The 18,905-nt window shown below is 40.2% G+C and overlaps 1 protein-coding gene across 1 annotated transcript; it reads left to right on the top strand.

Moving 5' to 3' along the window:
- Nucleotides 1-4,712: 4,712 nt before the first annotated feature.
- LOC132815290 (transcription factor 21) lies at nucleotides 4,713-8,736 on the top strand. The gene is made up of 2 exons (XM_060824126.1): nucleotides 4,713-5,150; nucleotides 8,219-8,736. The coding sequence occupies exons 1-2, from the start codon at nucleotides 4,713-4,715 to the stop codon at nucleotides 8,303-8,305; spliced, it is 525 nt and encodes a 174-aa protein (XP_060680109.1). The 3' UTR covers nucleotides 8,306-8,736.
- Nucleotides 8,737-18,905: the final 10,169 nt, after the last annotated feature.

The following is an 18,905-nucleotide window of genomic DNA, read 5'->3' as shown; positions in this document are numbered from 1 at the left end:
ACATCCCACAAATGAATAAAAGTGATTTACCAACGCTACCTGCTTCAGTCCCCTATGGACCTGGGCTAAAGTCACTCTAAGTTAAAACCCCACTATTTAAGCAGTACCTCCTCTCCCTGCTTTTACTACCAGAACCTTCTGCTGTACTTCACAAGTTAACAAATACAACTGCACTTGCCATATCGTTCTGTTAGCCCATATCGTTCTGAAAAGATTTCCGCCCGTTATACATTGTCAAACCATCAAATCGGGCAACATCAACGGATTTAATTCCATATCTATCTTCTCAGATACCGCACTGTTAAACCATGTCTCCTACTGCAAAACTATTTTAACAGATAGAGAACAAGCTGGATTTAGGCCAAGGTAACATTCATTTAGACATTTTGGTATCGTCAAGTTATTTTGAATAGATGTTTGGGAGGTTCTAATCTTTAATGATTATAAGGGCTGGTGTGGCTTTGTTAAAATAACTTCAGTGCATATGTCTTTCCATTCTGAAGCATTTCAATGCCTTAGAAAAATTCTTTGGTTAATCTTCACCATTCTCGGAATTTGGCTGCAAGACAGAACTGGGGGGGGGGGGGGGGGCGGGGAACTCGTTTTAAAGGAAACAACGCTGATTGTAAATGAAAACGTGTTAAAAAATCAAACTCGTTAAATTCACGGCCTTCACATTTGAAGCAGGGTGACATTGATGGAAATATTTAAGTTTATTTTTAATGCACCTTTCTCAGCCCAGGTTAGGGGATAGTTTTACTCACTGTCACACATTATCCTTTCATTGCAGTGCGGATGTACTCCTGAGCTTCCGTTTGAAGCAAATGTTCGAATATTTCCAGACAAGATCTGAGCTGGTCAAGCGTCTCCGCCAAACTAGTCGCAAGGAAACGTAAGTGACATAAATTATCCCCTTAAATATAACGCAACGATTTAGTACCGGAAGGGCCATCGAAGCACTTAAAGAACGTTTATTTTACCTGGATCTAATTCTGCAGAGATTGACAATTGGCAAATGGAGAGATGGTTAGATAACTCGCCCAGTGGCTGAAAGGTAAGATGTCACAGGTCACTGAAAATCCATTTTAATCAGATAGTTTGGGCAGGATTGTAATCTTACAACACAGTCATTTCAAATCAAACCAACAGGATGTTTTTAAACATATATTTTGGTATAATGATTAAACATAATTTTAACCTTACATTCTCCTTACATTTGCTTGTAGCTATAACCAAGTCCCTGAACAGCACAGAATAGATGCACAGGAATTAACCCCTTGTAATGAGGTCCATTTCTATTCGGGGACAAGTGTCAGAGATTTCATCGAAGCACACAAAGTTCTGTCCCACTTTGATGTATGAACAGGGGAAGACCTTTTCGGCGGATCATCATGTTTTAATCATGGAAATGTCTTCATACAGGCGGGTGTTACAATTCTAGGGTAAGATTTTACCACGGCGAAAGATCACAATGCATTGTGACCCGTCAAAAGGAAGGATTTGCGGGAGTGGTGGGGAAGTGGAGGACCCTGGGGAGAGCAGGGTCGAGGAGTGATGATGGCTTTGGACTGTTGAAACACAAACCGAAAAATAATATAATTGTTACACATTTTAGTGGAGTTTATTAGATGCGTTTCTGTGCGCGCTATTGTACAATATTCACGCTACAATATATACAGAAATGGATCTCCCTGATGAGAGTACACAAGGGCACTGCGCAATTCTACAAGAACTGAGCAAAATATTTCGTGCGCTCAATTTATGATATTTGACCATCCTTGAAATTTGAGAATGTTCTGCATTTTGTCAACATTTCAATGCACATATGGTTTAGTGTGGGCCTCGGCGTTGTGAAATGCAACATTAGGTCCAACAGTATGAATGTTATATATTTAAAGTTTTAATTATTTTGTTTGGTAACTGGTGTACTTGAATTGTTAGAGCCACGTGTAGCAGGTTAGAGAGCTTGAGTATCATTAGTAGAGATCTGCAGTCTGTTTACAAGTTAGCCGTGGGAGTATTTATCAATAGATCTGTCCCTGGAAAAGGAAGATTGACCCCACTGGAACCCTTAGCCAATCGATTTCCTGCTTTCTTAAGACTATGTCTCGGTAGATGTAACTGGATCTGAAAAACGTGGGGCAGACGCAGCATCGAGTATTTCTGCAGGTTAAGCCATTCATATAGGGCTCAGTTTGCTTTTGTCAACGGAGACTTCGTACACTGGCAATTCCTAATGTTTTAATCTCTGCCCCTTCCAGTCAAAATAAGAAACCGAAAAGGAAAACTCACCGTCAATTTAGTCGGGTACCAGAGAAAACCTCTGTTGATTATAAATGCCAGGAGAAATCATTTGGAATTAATTTGTTGAGATTTCCTTTTTTTTCTGTTCACATACTGGGTTTTATGACTCGAATATAAAAGACGACACAGGCTCTGTCTGAAACATCCAAACAAACCCTTTGTCATCAAACTCTTTGCAATAACAACTTATAAAGTCAAACAAATTACGGCAGAGGATTCTTTATTGATTCGAAAAAAGACACTCGATCAACGTGTGTGATTTTCCGGATTATACTTTTTTCATAAGTGACTTTAAAAAGTCACTTTTTTTTAAGTTTCGACCACATAAGGCAATGTTTTCGTTCGGGGGTCATCTCATTTATAAATGTTCGCTCATAAAAACGGACAGGGTTGAAACCGTGGGAGCAAAGAGAGGGTGGGGAGGTGCATCCCATATCCACACAAAGATTTATCGAGTTACTTGCACGGTCCCCTCTGACATTGCGATAACACTTCGGTTCCATTCCCTGCCACGGGCCTGATCAGAGCCCGTTCCTTTCCTGTAGGCTGTCAGCCGCACGGTTATTGAAGAAAGGCCCAAGATGGGAAAGTGAGACTGGAATTCATTCTGAACTCGAGAGGCTCTCCAAAACTGTCCACAAAATCAATCAATTCGGCCATAAATCTCCTGGAAGCGGTCATCTCAGAACACACCTGCACAACCAATCAGGGCTCCCCCCCCAACACCCTCAACTCTACACACACTTATCTCATATCTTCGGATAATACCATCATTCTTGTTGTTAAAAAAACTATATTAGATGCTGATCTTCTTCCCTTGCAATTGGATGCGTTCACATTCCACATGGAACATGTGCTACTTGCAACTGACCCCTAACTGAAGTGTTAAATATTTTTTAAAAAGCTTTACTCATCCTGCTTATCAAATGGGTTTTTTTTTTAAAATGATCTATCGTGGCGTTTGAGTGACACAGGCATTGCAGGAATACAAGGGGAACATCTAAAGCGTGAAAGAACAAGAATTGAACACAATCGTTTAGAAGCTACAACTACACGAAAGAACTCTAGATGCTGAGGAGCTGAAACCGAGGCAGAAGTTGCTGGAGTAATACAGCGGACCAGGCAGCATCCACAGGGGGGACACAAGAGTTACCGTTTCAAGACAGTCAACTCCTAAGCGAAACATTGTGTGAAAGGACGACAAATAAATCCGGATAAACGCATTGTCGAGTTTTAGATTAGATTAGATTCCTTACAGTGTTTGGCCCAACCAGTCCACACCGACCCTCCGAAGAGTAGCCCATTTCCCTCTGACTAATGCACCTTACCACCGTGGGCAATGTAGCATGGCTAATTCACCTAACCTGCTCATCTTTGGACTGTGGGAAGAAACCGGAGCACCCGGAGGAAACCCACACAGACACAGGGAGAATGTGCAAACTCCACACAGACAGTCACCAGAGGCTAGAATCGAACCTGCGTCCCTGGCGCTGAGACACCATGCTGCTCTTCAATTAACCTTATCCTTACCTTCGTTATAGCTAGACTTCAAGTAAAGTTCCAATCATACATTCAAACATATTTTTTTCGGGAAAAATTATATGCCAATAATTTTGAATGTTTAGGATTTAAGAAATACGGTTCTGTCACATAGTAGTAATTGAAGACAGTTCATTCAAAATATGGGTTTCATTCAGTAAGATTAACTGAGCCCTGACTTGCCATTTATTTGTTGAAGTATTTGTATTTAGATATACACTTTAAACATTTTCTTTAAAAATCTGAACTGAGGGTGGATTGTTTTATGTTTAATTATATGGCCCGAAATTAAGGAGCCGTTTAAACGACCATTGCTGTAAACCAGTCGGTTGAAATCTCTGGAGAAGGAGCAGTGGACTCGAAACGTTGACTCTGCTTTCCCTGTGTGTGTGTGTGGAGACAGTCAGACCTGCTGAGTTCCTCCAGCAAAGTCCCTGGGTTTGTTTGAGAGTTCGAATCCCCAACGCTGACGGAACGTACCATTTGGCAAAGAAGTTTTAAAAGATGAGGTGTTCATTTCAAAGTTCAGACTCCAGGCGTAAATGTAAGGTAGGAAAATGTTTAAAGAGATCTTCAATAATAAAGAAAATAAAGTAAAAGGACGGAAACGCTCCCCTGCCTTTGTTGAGAGGAATTGAGTCTCTGTTGTAGAGTTTCTCAGTCATTATCACTTGAATGGTTAGATCCATATAGCGCAGGTACATCCCCCTGTTACAAAATGATAGTGGAAACACTAGAACCAGCTGGAGGTGGGGTTTCATTTGTCGACAAAGGATTTTTTTTTGCCTCGGTCTTTGGTATTTAACAAAATTGTACAGGGAATCCTTTTCCAGTTGAGGTCCATTTCAATTTTGCAGAGAGCTGCTGTCATGTCGACTGGATCTGTCAGTGACACCGAGGACTTGCGGGAGATGGAATTACACAGGTTCCAGCTCCGGTGTAACGGTTTCAAACACGAGACGAACGACACGGAGTTCTACATCTCGGCTGAAGCCACCGACGGGGCGTGCTCCGACTGCATCCCCAAGAGGAAGAGGCGCCCGGGCTCTCGCAAGAAGGAACTGCCCAAGCGAGTCAAAGAGGGAAAACAGACTCAGAGAAACGCTGCCAATGCTAGAGAGAGAGCCAGGATGAGAGTGCTGAGCACAGCATTCTCCAGGTTAAAAACCAGCCTTCCCTGGGTGCCGTCAGATACCAAACTGTCCAAACTGGACACCCTCAGACTGGCAGCTAGTTACATTGCACACTTAAGGCAAATCCTGGCCAACGATAAATACGAGAATGGATACGTCCATCCGGTAAATCTGGTAAGGAAATGTGAATGGGACATGAACTAGATTGCAATCATTTTCATGATCACAGTAATTGGGATTAACCCTGGGGCTGCTATTGTGGCAGGTGGATATCCGTCTTTTTATTTCAAGTTCTGCCCAACAGGATAGTTTTTTTTAAAAAAAAATGACACAAGGCAAGTATTAAACCAGCACCGAGTGAGTTGCAAAGTAAGTGCACTTGGAAAGTTAGAGTGTGAATATTGCAAGTGAATTAATTGTTTACTCTGTGATTTAATTTGGGATTACTGTTCCAGTCAATAACTAGCCTGTTTTGCTCTGTCGGAATTCTCCCATTACATAAACCCCTCTATTCCAACCGAGAGTCGAAAACAGACAGGTGCCTCTTTACCGTCTGTAACACACTTTGAAAGAAAAATAACAGAATGTGTGCATCTGTGTGTGTGTGGGGGGGGGGGGGGGGGGGGGGGGCGGCGAACATGGATTATGGCATCCACAGCATGATATTAGTTCCACATTCAGATCTCTCTTCCCCCCCCCCCCCCCCCAGTAAACACGCAAGAGATCTCCATGGGGAAGTTTTCTTTTGAATACAGCGCGGCATTGAACGCTATTCCACAATGTTATGGGACAAGACAGAGAGATTTTCCAAAGAAAAATCACCTTGCCACTCCGAGATAAACAAAAGCTTTCTCTTGCCAAGACATTAGCCACAAAGTGTGGGTAACTCTGCCTGAGGGGAAATCTAACACTGAAGCCAGGCATGTCAATCGGATGTCATTGTTTGTGCAGACGCTGGGATAATAGGGTACACAGTTAGAAATCACACAACACCAGGTTATAGTCCAACAGGTTCAATTGGGAGCACTAGCTTTTGGAGCGACGCTGACCTGATGAAGGAGCAGCACTCTGAAAGCTAGTGTGCTTCCAATTAAACCTGTTGGACTATAACCTCGTGTTGTGTGATTTTTAACTTTGTACACTCCAGTCCAACACCGGCATCTCCAAATCATGGATAATAGGGTCACCGTGATTCCAGGATTTCTTGTTGCTGATTTTATCGTCTGGTTACAGATTTTGTCAGCTACCAACTCGGAAAGTGGCCGGTTCTGAATATCAACATAGTCAAATTGTTTTAACGGCCAATCTTTTAATGTTTGAATTGTGTCGGTGGCGCATGATATAATTAGTCACTAATTACATAATGTGCCACCGTCATAATTAAAATATTAAAGCTTTGCCGCTTTAATAAGAATTAAAATACTTCAACTTTCAAAACAACACACCTGCTTTTTTCGGCGTGTTTCATTAATTTATAAAAAGTCTGTTTTTGAGCTGATTCCATTATGTGTCTATATACAATATCCTTTCCATCTTAAAGAACGGAATTCTGTGCAGTTGAAAGGAGGTCTGATGATGAGTAACTGGGATTGAGCAGGATTTTCACAAGCACTAACATTGCCTTGAAATTAAACACTGCCAGTTATTTGTATTTCCATTAAATGGGGGCGTTTACACCAAGCTAAACATTTCTGTGAAGATTCCTTCAAGTCTTCATTTACAACAAAGGAATGTTGTCACTTAAAATGTTAACTCCTATAAAAATAAATGGTCATCGTTTCCCGAAAGCTTCTCCGGATTAATTTCTGGCTGAGTGTCATCCTGTTTTGTTTCATTTCGAAAGGCAGGCTTTTCAAAAATACATTTGAACATCTAATCTAAAACCTCTGGGAACATCAGTACTAGGAGCAGGAGTAGGCAGTGAATTCTACAAGGTAGAAACAATGACTGCAGATGCTGGAAACCAGATTCTGGATCAGTGGTGCTGGAAGAGCACAGCAGTTCAGAGTTTCACGCCCTTTTGAGAGATGTAATCTCCCCTCATCTCAGTTTTCTGTTCGCTATGAGCTCTCATTCGAGATTGTCCCACCCGGAGAAACATCCTCTCTGAGTATGGTTTGTCAATCCCCTTTAGTATCTTACATGCCTCAATTAGCTCTTCTCTCAATCTTCTAAACTCCAGACAGCATCGTCCTAAAGCCCTCTTCAGCATCCCTGGATTCAATCTAATGAAGCTTAAAAATGTGTCGCTGGAAAAGCGCAGCAGGTCAGGCAGCATCAAAGGAGCAGGAGAATCGACGTTTCGGGCATAAGCCCTTCTTCAGGATTCTCCTGCTCCTTGGATGCTGCCTGACCTGCTGCGCTTTTCCAGCAACACAATTTTAAGCTCTGATCTCCAGCGTCTGCAGTCCTCACTTTCTCCTAATCAATCTAATGAACCCAAACCAAGCTGGAATATCCCAATTAAGGTTTATTATTGTGAAGCAAAAGGAAAGGACTCACTGTTCTTGTAAACAGTAAGAAAACAACTGTTTTCAGGATAACATTGTAACGAATAATCTCCCAGTTTTAATTGCTTACAACAACCCTTAACAAATGATTTTGTATGGTTTACATTTGTACAACTTCATGTGGTCCGGAAATGATGGGTTACCCCTTTGAACTGATGAATCTCCATGGGACACTACATTAATCTTTTGTCGGTATTGGTCCAATAATTGAGCGTCAGTTTGATAATTCGATCTTCCAGGTTCTGCCAGCTGATCGATTCAGAAATGTACCTCGTTGATTTTTTTTTGCAGCAAACTCATTGCAAGGTATTGTAAATTATACAGAACCTGTAAATGATGTGGAGGTGCCGGTGTTGGGCTGGGGCGGAGAAGTTAAAAATGACCCCACCCCAGGTTATCAGGTTTATTTGGAAGCTGGTACTGTTGGACTATACACTGGTGTGGGGTGATTTTTAACAGAATCCGTATAAGTTGATCTGTATTCCTTTTGAATGTTATTTCATGCAGAGTTGATTAAAGAGCTCAAAGCGCGGAAACAAAAGTGCTGGCTGGAAAAAAACGGGCTTTGCAAAAATATTTAGCTCCTCGCTGGGACCAGAGGAATATTTCATTCAGAGGAAGGGTCACTGGACCCGAAACGTTAACTCTGACTTCTCTCCACAGACCTACTGAGTTTTTCCAGCATTTAGTTTGTGAATATTTTGTCCTAATTCTCTTGATTTCACTTTTCAGACCTGGCCTTTCGTAGTTTCGGGACGATCAGACCTGGACAGTAAAGACCTCACGGCTGCGTCCAGACTGTGTGGGACCACGGTGTAGCTGCGGCATTCTCTCCCTGCTCCCTGCTCTCTCCTGAGCAGCGTTCCCTGCTGTCTCCCCAGGCGGAGCATGTGGGTCTAGCCTCAAGTGGCACAGTTCCCGCGGTCCATCACCTTTCGATGTAATTCCAGGCTTTCGTCTTTAAACTACACACTTTGCAGGACAAAGCTCTGATTTGCGGCAAAAAAAATGTCTCGAGTGGACGATGGATTAGGAAAACATCAGCGGTAGCAGGATAGTCCAGAGGGTTGTTGACTGGGAGATACACAGGATGCACACACATACACACACACTAAGGACCATGGTGCAGGTTTATATGACAGAACATAGGATAAGGCACGAACAAACTACAGTGAAAGTACACCCAGTATTAAAACAACCATTATTAATAGAGCGTCCCTAGTTTTAAATCTGAGATGGATGATTTTTTGTCCAGTAAAAGTATGAAGGGATATGGGACAAAGGAGACAGCCCACAGATCAGCTGTGATTGAATGGTTGATGGTCCTGATCCCCGACGAGCAGTATTATCTTGTGATATATAAATTGTGGAATAATGACCACCGTAGGTAGCAGAAGGAGCAATCTATTTTTTTTCCACAGTACTGCAGAGTTATTTTTGGAATTTGTGCCATTGTCCTGCTGGCTTTCAACATTTTGTTACAAATTTGTACCACGCCTGTTGGTTTCACAGGTCGGCGCAACATCGAGGCCCTGCTTTCCAGGATTATGGTTTATTCATGATAATGTACAGTTTAGTTTTTTATATAAAAATTAATTTTTTTACTGTAGTTTTGTTTGAAAATAATTTTATATGTGGAAGCAAGAGCACTTTATATGTTTGCCATCAAAATGTCCATTACTGGAAGATTTTACCTTTAAAAGAGCAATGGATTTAAGGTTGTTAGCAATAATATCTCAATTTCAGTGGGATTTCCAAATGTTTAATTCCTAGTTTCTTTTGTCCAGAGTGCTCCCAGTTGCTGGAACCATTTGTCATCTTTTAATCGTGACTGATTATTTTAGTTTTGATGTGTGAATTTGGTAACTTTTTATTTTGGGAAAAAACACGCTGCAATGTGTAGGATCTACAGGATGCATTGCAGCCTTCTTTGATCATGTCTCAAATCTGCAGCTTCCATTCCCTAGGAACACAAGGTTTGCAGATACATGGGAACACCGTCATTTCCCAATTCCCTATTAAGTCTCACATCATCCCAACTTGGACATATATCATGATTCCTTCATTGGCATTGGGTTAAAATCTTGCAACTCTCCCCCAAAAGCAGCACGGTGGCTCAGTGGCTAGCATTGCTGCCTCACAGCGCCAGGGACCTGGATTTGATTCCACCCTTGTGTGGAGTTTGCACATTCTCCCAGTGACTGTGTGGGTTTCCTCTGGGTGCCCCTCCCGCAATCTAAAGACGTGCAGGTCAGGTGGTTTGGCCATGCTAAGTTGTCCATAGTGTCCAGTGCTGAATGGGCTAGATGGATTAGCTATGGGAAATGCATGGATAGGGTATTTGGAGGGTTGGTGTGGACTCGATGGGCTGAATGGTTTGTTTCCACACTGCAAGGATTCTATAATTATCTACTTAATGTTGACTGGGGATGAGCATCAAAAATGTGGCCTTTGCTTGTGACTTTCATACCATAGGAATGCATTTCAAAACTCCTCCTCTCAGATGTCACAACACTACAGAATGTGCCCTAACATCCCTGTTCTTTAGTATTTTGTTTTTCCACAGAAAATTGTAACTTTTTTGTTGAGAATGTGTGGCAAATTCTGTATTAAAACATCTGAATAAAGCCCAGTGAAATAATATTTTTAAAAATAAAACTGCGGTCAGCTTGACCAAAATATTTCCTTTTGATATGTAAAAGTGCTAAGTACTTTAACAGTTTTAAAATGAGTCATTAAAATATCTGCAATGTGAAGGGTTGCATTTTAACTTTCTCAAAAACCCATTGACTTACAATTTGGACAGCACTGTTCAAAAAGCCAGACTTTCCTTAATAAGTCCTTGACCTCAGTTTCATTCCAGTGGTGGTAGGCAAGTATGAAAATAGTTTTCTGTTCAAGTGATAATGAAAGTAGAACTAATACCACACCTCCTTGTGTGTGATGAAAGTGGTTACTAATTTTTATGTAATGCAGTTAACTTAATAATTCAGTATTAAGTAACTTTTTGTATCCCAACACATTGAAAATCATTTATTAGTCATTGAACAATGTGGTTCCAATTCAGAGAATCACTGCAAATAGGGAAATAGATTTAAATAAAACAATTCACAAAACCATCAATGTATAAACAGGAGTTATATAGGAATTGCACTTTCAGGAAAAAGAATTAACTTTAACAATATATTAACTTTGAAAATGTAACAGACAAATTTACCTTTCTACTTAGGAATTGTAAATTTCCACGGCCCTTATCTTCTCCAATATCAACCACTTTCTTATTTCCTGTTCCATTATGCAGTTGCTACTCTTTCAGCCAACTTGCTTTCATTTGCTGGAACTCCCTCCCTTAACATTTCTCTTCTTTTAAAGATGATGTGGAGGTACTGGTGTTGGACTGGGATAGACAGGGTCAGAAGTCACATGACACCAGGTTATAGTCCAACAGGTTTATTTGAAATCACAAGCCTTTGGAGCACTGCTGTGTTGTTCACCTGAGGAAGGAGCAGTGCTTTGAAAGCTGGTGATTTCAAATAAATCTGTTGGTCTATATCCTGGTGTTGTGTGACTTCTGACATTTAAGGAATTCTAGAGTTGCTACAGATGTGCTGGGGCTGTTATAATCAATGATTTTTAAAAAATGACTGTCAAAGCTGCTGTCTCTCACTTGCACTGCTCACATCAGTACTTCCCTATTCAATTAGATCAGGAGAGGTTGCTGTTTGGCATCACGAGTGGGGAAGTTAGATGGAGCTAAAGGCATAGCATAGGTCACAAATTGAATGGAGGAAAGTGAGAGTGCAGGAAAGGCTGGGAATAATGCAGGAATCGTTGTTAAACCGAATCTTATGGCACTCAACGTGTTTATAGGCCACATTTAGTTTTGTACATTAATATAAAATAAGAGTAAATGGGTTGAGATTAAATGAGGACGACCTGTAGCATGCGATAGCTGAATTTCAGTGTATAACCAATAAGCTAGTGAAAGAGTGATCATTTTAAGGTAAGGTTTGCAGCTTATTTAATTATTTGGCAACCCTTTTACCCCAAGTTAAAATAAAGTATTATTCCAAAATAGAATCTTAAATCAATTTACTTTGAATGGCTCTGTACAGTACAATAAACCACAAACTATGTCACATATTCAGATAATAAATGCATTTGCAAACCACTATTTTCACTGGTTTTGTTTAATTTATTTGTTGTAATTAGTTATGAAAAAAACGCTTGGAGGTATGCTATACAAAAATTAGTTTTTCCTTACATTTGTTAAAACATGTTATCAAGACCCAACACTGAGGTGATTCATAGAATTTTAGCAAGATATTATTGGAAAACATAGAATCGCTATACATTTAAATGATAAAAAATATAAATATATATTTTTACAATAAAGTTTATTGTTCTGTTTGAACTTCATTCATCAGATATATATACATATTAAGAACTAAAATGATATTATGATTTATTTAATAACCAAGATGGTTTTAAGATCTAAATAACATTTGCTTTAACAAACGCTTCCTTTTCCTTGCCTTTGTCTATTCTGGGCGTGCAAAATAAATACCAAATGAGGGATGAGTGAAACAGTGAAGAATAAAGTAAACAATTTTGATATGCAACATTATACATTATGTGTAAGTGACAGTTTCTATGCTTTAGCTATTGGATTTAGTAAGTGGATGGGCATATTGAAACAATAATAGTTGTTCACGTAGAAATGCAAAGCAGCATCCTGAGCTATAAAGTTGTTATAGAGTGGCGCATCAGATAGCAGTGATGTAAGTTAATGAACTATTCAGAAGCTAAGCATAACATAAACTTTAGCATAATTAAATAAGTAAATAAAATGAAACTAGTCTAAGATAGCAGCAGAGTGTATGTTCAGACCGCGATATATCACATTTTGTTGGTGTGATACTATCCTGAGCAAACATGTTGCAGGAAGTGTCTCCATCTCCGATCTCTTCAGTGTCTGAGTTAGACTGCAAGCTGGAGAGAATTTGAGATATAAAGGAAGTGGAGGAATTTCTGAATTGTTACACCCAGAATATTGTCATGCCCTAGAGGAGAACACAGTTTCAGGAAAGCATGAGTGTAACTCATGGCAAGCAGGCTAATGGTGATTTGGGAGCCATTGACGAGGAGGTGCTTTAGATGCTAGTCTAAAATTAATAGCAAATTGGCATGGGAGCAGACAGATCAGAAGAATTGACATGAGACTGACGGGCTACTGCAGGAAAGAAGTATTCCTTTCTATGGGAGACTCACACTACCTCTACAAGAGGAATGAGCTCTGCTAGTGGGGTGGGCTTCACCTGCTATTGAATGAGACAGTTGTCCACACAGAAAGGATTAATAAGGAACTGCAAAAGAATTTAAACAAGGGGAGGGATTTACATCAAATGGAAGAAACTTAAACATAAACAAAACAAGGCAAGAGAAAATAGGTTAAGAGTAAAGCAATGGAGGACATTGATGAGGATGGAATGAATAGGTTTATTGAACAGGAGTTTAAAGGATGGTTAACCATAGAGTGAGAGGAAATCCTATGAGTAATATGTTTGAATGTTTGTAAAACCCTTCGATGTCTATAATAAAGCAGGGAGCTGGATGCAGTCATGGATTGGGTCACTCGATTAGAAACATTAACTCTGAGATCAGTCCACAGATGCTGCCAAACCTACTGAGGTTTTTAGCAATTTCCGATTTTGTTTCTGATTTACATCATTCGCGGTATGTTCAGTTTACTTTGTAGATTGAGAAGAACTGGATATATAGGGATGACTGAGACATAATCACAGGATAAATCAAGAATGGGAATTAAAAATTGCAGATATATGGAAAAAAATAGAGACGGTAAAATGTGAAATAGAATGTCAATATTTATTAAGATAACATAATGGTGGTAGAATTGTGTAACATTGACATCAGCAACACAACTATAGAAAACACAAGGATAAGGTATTCAATGCTGATAATCAATAGTGGGAGAGATGAGACAGAAGAAACATGCAAGTTAGGGAACTGAGGGGAAAACCATGAAAATTAATTATGGGGAATGTCATTGATCCTAATAATTAATTGGAAAAAAAGAGAGAAGTAATGGGGATAAGGAAAGAGTTCCCACAATGTGTACAAGACTTGATTTAGATTTAAATGTGTACTTAAGACAAAAGTCAGAGTTTTAGAATGCAGAAAATCTGAATGTGAAAGTTTGAGAATAAAACATGGGAAAATAAAATGAATGAAAATATTGGCTAAAAATTTTTGAACCTCATGGTTGATTTAAAAAGCTGTTGAACAGAGTGCACCAAAGCAACATTCTGCTAAAAGGAAAGAACTAAGAAATCACAAGTGAAGCTTCCAGGATGAATTGAGGCATAAGAGAATAATTGATGTTTAGGAAAGAGGTTTATAATAAATACCTGGGCAGCAGATAAGTGCAAATGCAATGAGATTAGGAGAAAATGGGACATATAATAGAAATATTGTTATATTCCCCATCAGGATCTTTAACTTTTAAAAGGAGATTCAAAATTCCAGTTGATATCTGAAATAATGACACAAGATTTATTCTTTTTTTAGAAACTCAATTGCTTTAATAAATGACTAAAGGAATATTGACTCAACACTCATGATTTTGTAGGCAAATTATACTTTAAGTTACAGAAATCAGTATTTACCTTTTATACTTATGAGCGCTCTGATGAAGTATCATCTAGATACAAAATATTAGTTTGCTTTCTCTGCCTGACCTGCTGTGATCTCCAACATTTTTTGTTTTCAGTCAAGATAGTTTTTATATCACTGGTTAAACCATTGATGACTATTTCTTTGTTAGGGACAGCTCAGGAGGGATGATCTGTACCCTTATTGTCTCCTGTGTTTGCAGCACCCCTGAAACTATAACTGTGAAATTTCACAAGAGTTACAGGTTAACTTTGTCCCTGGGAAGTTTCTGGAAAATTGCAGTCCTTAGACATTTGGAATATTTTGTGGTTAATAATGTGCATTTTAAGTACAGCAAGATCCCATTTCAAATTAAGCAATGGTGTATCATGTTACTTTTTAAAAAATGATGTAGAATCTCTCTTCATGCATCAGGGATATGCATTTATAAAGATGACGGCTAGGGATAATTCAGATAATGTTTCTGGTGGATCATCACAACCATCAGATCTAAAATGATAAATAATTTGTGTATTAAAATAATGAGCGCAGAAGGAAAACATCAAGTGAATGTAAAATGTTAATATGATGATTCTGCTCCTTTAAAAAGTTATGTTGTCCTTGGTTTTTTTGGTTTCAAGATGTTGGAAAGACACAGGTTTCAAAATGTCTGGCTTTGATCCATTTGGAGAAACTTGCATAATGAAAGGGGAGTGGTCAGTTCTCCCAGCTCAGCTTTCCTCCGGTTTGGTTTGGTTTTAGTAAGCAGTGAGTTGTGAAGCTGCTGGACCCAAAGAAGCAGGTCCATGCTGATCTTCCCTCTCTCTGGTATTTCTCCTGTGAGACCCTGTGTTTGATTTTCCCTTTTGTGCCAAGGGGTGGTTATGGGGATTGTTGCAAGTATTTGGAACAGCATCACTAAGTTGAGATAATGTGTTGGGTTTTCAGAGAGGTTAAATTATTCTATATTCTGTTCTCTTTTGTTTGTGTTTCATTCGGTATCGTTGGAAATAAATCCTGTTTTGTTTAATACTAAGTGGTTTGACCAGCTGCATTACTCCTGGAATATCCACACTTACACCTGCTGAAAGCAACTAGCAAAGTTAGGGTCTGGGATACTTTCTTAAAATGTTTTTAAGGAGTCTGACTTGGTCCATAACATTAGATAGGCACTGGTGCTACCTGAACAGTATGGGCTTTGCAGACCTGGGCTAAGTGGCTTCAGGTAGAGATCCAAACTTTAAATCCACTGAAGCTAAGGTTACAGTTAAATGGTGCCTCAGTATTTATCCCAAAAGAATAAACAAAACCGAGTCCCAAGTGGGAAGATTAAAGATGGAAACATCCAACTCTGTCCCTTTATCCTACTTTCCCTCCATACGTTTTGATCCCTTTCCTCCTAAGAACTATATCTTGAAAGTATTCAATATTTTGGCCTCCATTGCATTCTATGGAGGTCTGCAGTCAGATAATGGATGTTAAATAAATCTCAACTGAAGGAAAACCCAGAAAACAAAGATCCTCTCCCATCCAGCACATTTCCCTGCAATAGATTGCTGTACCATAGAAGCACCTAGAAGCATGGGGTTTGCTGCACTCTGATAAACCTTAGCCTTCCATCCCAGATCCAGGACCTCAAATACTCCTACCCTCAGTCAACAAAAGGTCAAGCTCACACATTAGAGTCAATGCTGAATATCATCATTGATGTCGGCCTTCTTCAATAGGAGGCTCCCAAAGGATCCAATGGTTCACATTGTCCAGGATCTTCTGTTGATCTACATTATTAGCTATGGGAGCTGGATGGGAGAGGGCCTTTGTTTTATTGAGTTTTGGTGAAAGGCTCTTTTCTCTTACATGTTGGAAAAACAACTAACAATGGCCTGACATCCAATTGTTGAGTGAGCACACACACACACAGACACACACACACACACACACACACACACAAACATTATTTGTTTCCTGGGACTGAGTGACTGATGTCACAGGGATTGTAGTTTTCAGATGGATGGCGGTGTGAGTTGAACGGTTTCCTATCATTTCTAAACATTATATCTGTACGCGTGGGCAATTTTCCTGGAGGTCAAGTGCTGGGGGTTGTAGAACGAAACTTGGAGAAGAGGGTTGCCGTGGTCAAAATGTCTTGTTTGACTCAGATATGATCTATGGTAGTTTCATTGATGGGAATCACAAATAATAGTGGCTCAATGAATACGATAAAAGGTCTTACTCAGACTGTACAAAACATTTGTCCATTAATGCTCACGGGGGTGGAGGAGTCTGAAATCAGGCAAGCTGGAGAGTAAGTGATCAGGGAGTGAGCTGCATAGAATAAGTGAATGGGAGAAGTTGATGATTGGGAGTGAAGAGTGTCTGTGGTCAGGTGGAGGGGGTGTCAGAGATCTCAGGAATAGACATGTCAGTGATTGGGGGAGGATTATGTTGTGGAAGCTAGTAATTGGGGGTAGGGATGCAGTGGGGTCTGGAATATAAGTGATTGTGTTTTGGGGAAGTCAGTGGTCCTGGGCTGGGGAAAATTGAAGATTGCGGAGTCTGTAGCAATGTGAGCTTGCACTGTGAGACTAGGGGAAGCTCTCTGGTCCCTCCTGACAAATGAGCAGTGCTATACCTGAATGGCTTAACTCATTACTCCATTTTCTCATTATTCCTCATTACTCCTGGGTTTGAATCTCAGGAAGTAAAATTGAAGATGTTTTTAAAAATCTCATTAAAATAGAGTTGCACAAATCACTTTTAAAGGTTTCTGTAACTGTCCTGTCTCCTGTGAGTGACCCTGATTGTTCACATCCTATCTCCAGTGAAGGCAGAACGGGATGGGTTACTATGCTGTTGGAGTTGGGATTGAGACTTTGAAAATCCCAAGTGACCCTGAAGTTTACAATTCCACCAGATGGCCAGGATCTTCCAGCGCTGTCAGGTGCTTGCTTTCTGAAAATGTGGGGAGACACCCGAGCTGATATTTTGCAGCATGACCCAACCACAATTTGGAGGACAGCAACAGGACATTTTCCGAGATCAAGACTCTCCACCCAGGGTGATCATTCCACTCAGCGAGAGCCGCCAGCAGGTCAGAGCTGCTATGACAGGTCACCCAGCATTCTGGCAATCAAGATGACATGCAGGTGTCCTTTGTAGGGGGTTCCTGGGGTCTTGGGGGCCACAGGGAATCATGGGGTGGGAAGGTTGGAAGCAAGGATTGGGACATTGCTCTCAATGGCCATCCCTGCAAGTTTTCTCTCCCTTTATCAAGCACCAATCATTGGAGATCACCAATGCCCTCTAACCCACAGCAACATGTGTACCGCATTGAGTCAACCCAGCGCAGTGGGTTGACTCTCTTTGTCCAAACTAAAGCGAAGATAATTGCAGCCCGAGCTGTAAAAGGCCCTTGAACAATACCGTATGGGTCGTAAATTGCTAATGGGTGACAAGCTTAAGCTTGGGTCTTTCCTCTCAGACTGGAATTTGAGCTGAGTTGGGAAGGCAGCCCATTCTCTAATGTTATCGTCCTGCTTTATGGTGTCTCCAGACCCACCACCTCAAGGACTGGAGGATCGCACCCAATGTACTGACCCCATCAAACCACCTTACCATGTTCAACATCTCAATTCATTCACCCCCTCAAAATTCTAGACTACAAGGTAGTATAAATCTAGTTTGTGTAACATCTTGTCACAAATTAACTCTTTTATTTCAAGTATCGTTATGATTAATCAATACCAAGTTATCTCTCCTGCAGTCTGCTGTGCTCAATAAATATTGGTCCATCCAATATAATTTCATTAAATCTTGGCACATGAAAGTATAATTATATCATAAAAGGAAAACCACAAGAAATAGGGCAATAAACTTAAACAAAATTCATTTTGGCTTATGTAGAAAGAATGAAGTTAGTAAATATATTGCAGAATACTGGGGATCGTGGTAGACAGATACATCTTAGTTGATATAGCCATAGATAGGACATCTCTGCAGGAGTTCCTCAGGGTAGTGTCCTAGGCCTAACCATCTTCAGCTGCTTTATTAATGACCTGCTGTTCATTGCAAAAACAGAAATGTTTTTTGCTGTTGATTCCACAATATTCAGCTTCATTTGCGATTCTTCAAATACTGAAGAAGTCTGTTCCTGCTTTCAGCAAAACCAGTCTAACATTCAGGCTTGGGCTGATATATGACGAGTTCCAGGAACTGTCTATCATCAGCAAGAGAGAACCTAATCACCTCCACTTGATGTTCAGTAGCATTATTTTGCTCAATTCCCTCATCATCAACTTCCTGGTGGTCACCATTGATCAGAAACTGCACTGGACTAACCATACAAATACTACGGCTACAAGAGCAGATCAGAGGCTGTGCATACCTTAATGTACCAAAGAGCCTATAAGGCACAATTCAAGACCGTAATGGAATGCTCTCCATTTCTCTGGATGAACAACACTCAAGAAATTCAATTCCACCCAGGAGAGAGCAGCATCCCATCTTGAAATGTCATCCACTCCCTTAAATAGTCACAACCATTGGTCCCCAGTGGCAGTAGCATGTACTATCTACAAGGTGCATTGTAGCAGGTCTCCTTTGAAAGCAAATTCCAAACTCATGACTTTTACCACCTCATTGAACCTGCGAACATCAACATTTGCAACTTTCCCTCTAAGTTATGCAGTAAATGTAGAAATATTTCACTGTGACTTCGCTGCTGCTGTGCCTAAATCCACAAGTCTTG

The sequence above is a fragment of the Hemiscyllium ocellatum genome, chromosome 4, assembly GCF_020745735.1.
Source record: "Hemiscyllium ocellatum isolate sHemOce1 chromosome 4, sHemOce1.pat.X.cur, whole genome shotgun sequence".
Lineage (NCBI taxonomy): Eukaryota > Metazoa > Chordata > Chondrichthyes > Orectolobiformes > Hemiscylliidae > Hemiscyllium > Hemiscyllium ocellatum.
This window is presented reverse-complemented; position numbering and strand designations above follow the sequence as displayed.

Bases quoted from the DNA above. Each gene is read 5' to 3' on its own strand.
- LOC132815290 (XM_060824126.1), top strand. From the start codon at position 4,713: ATGTCGACTGGATCTGTCAGTGACACCGAGGACTTGCGGGAGATGGAA. The intron at 5,151-8,218 runs GTAAGGAAATGT...TTCACTTTTCAG, and splicing joins ACGTCCATCCGGTAAATCTG to ACCTGGCCTTTCGTAGTTTC.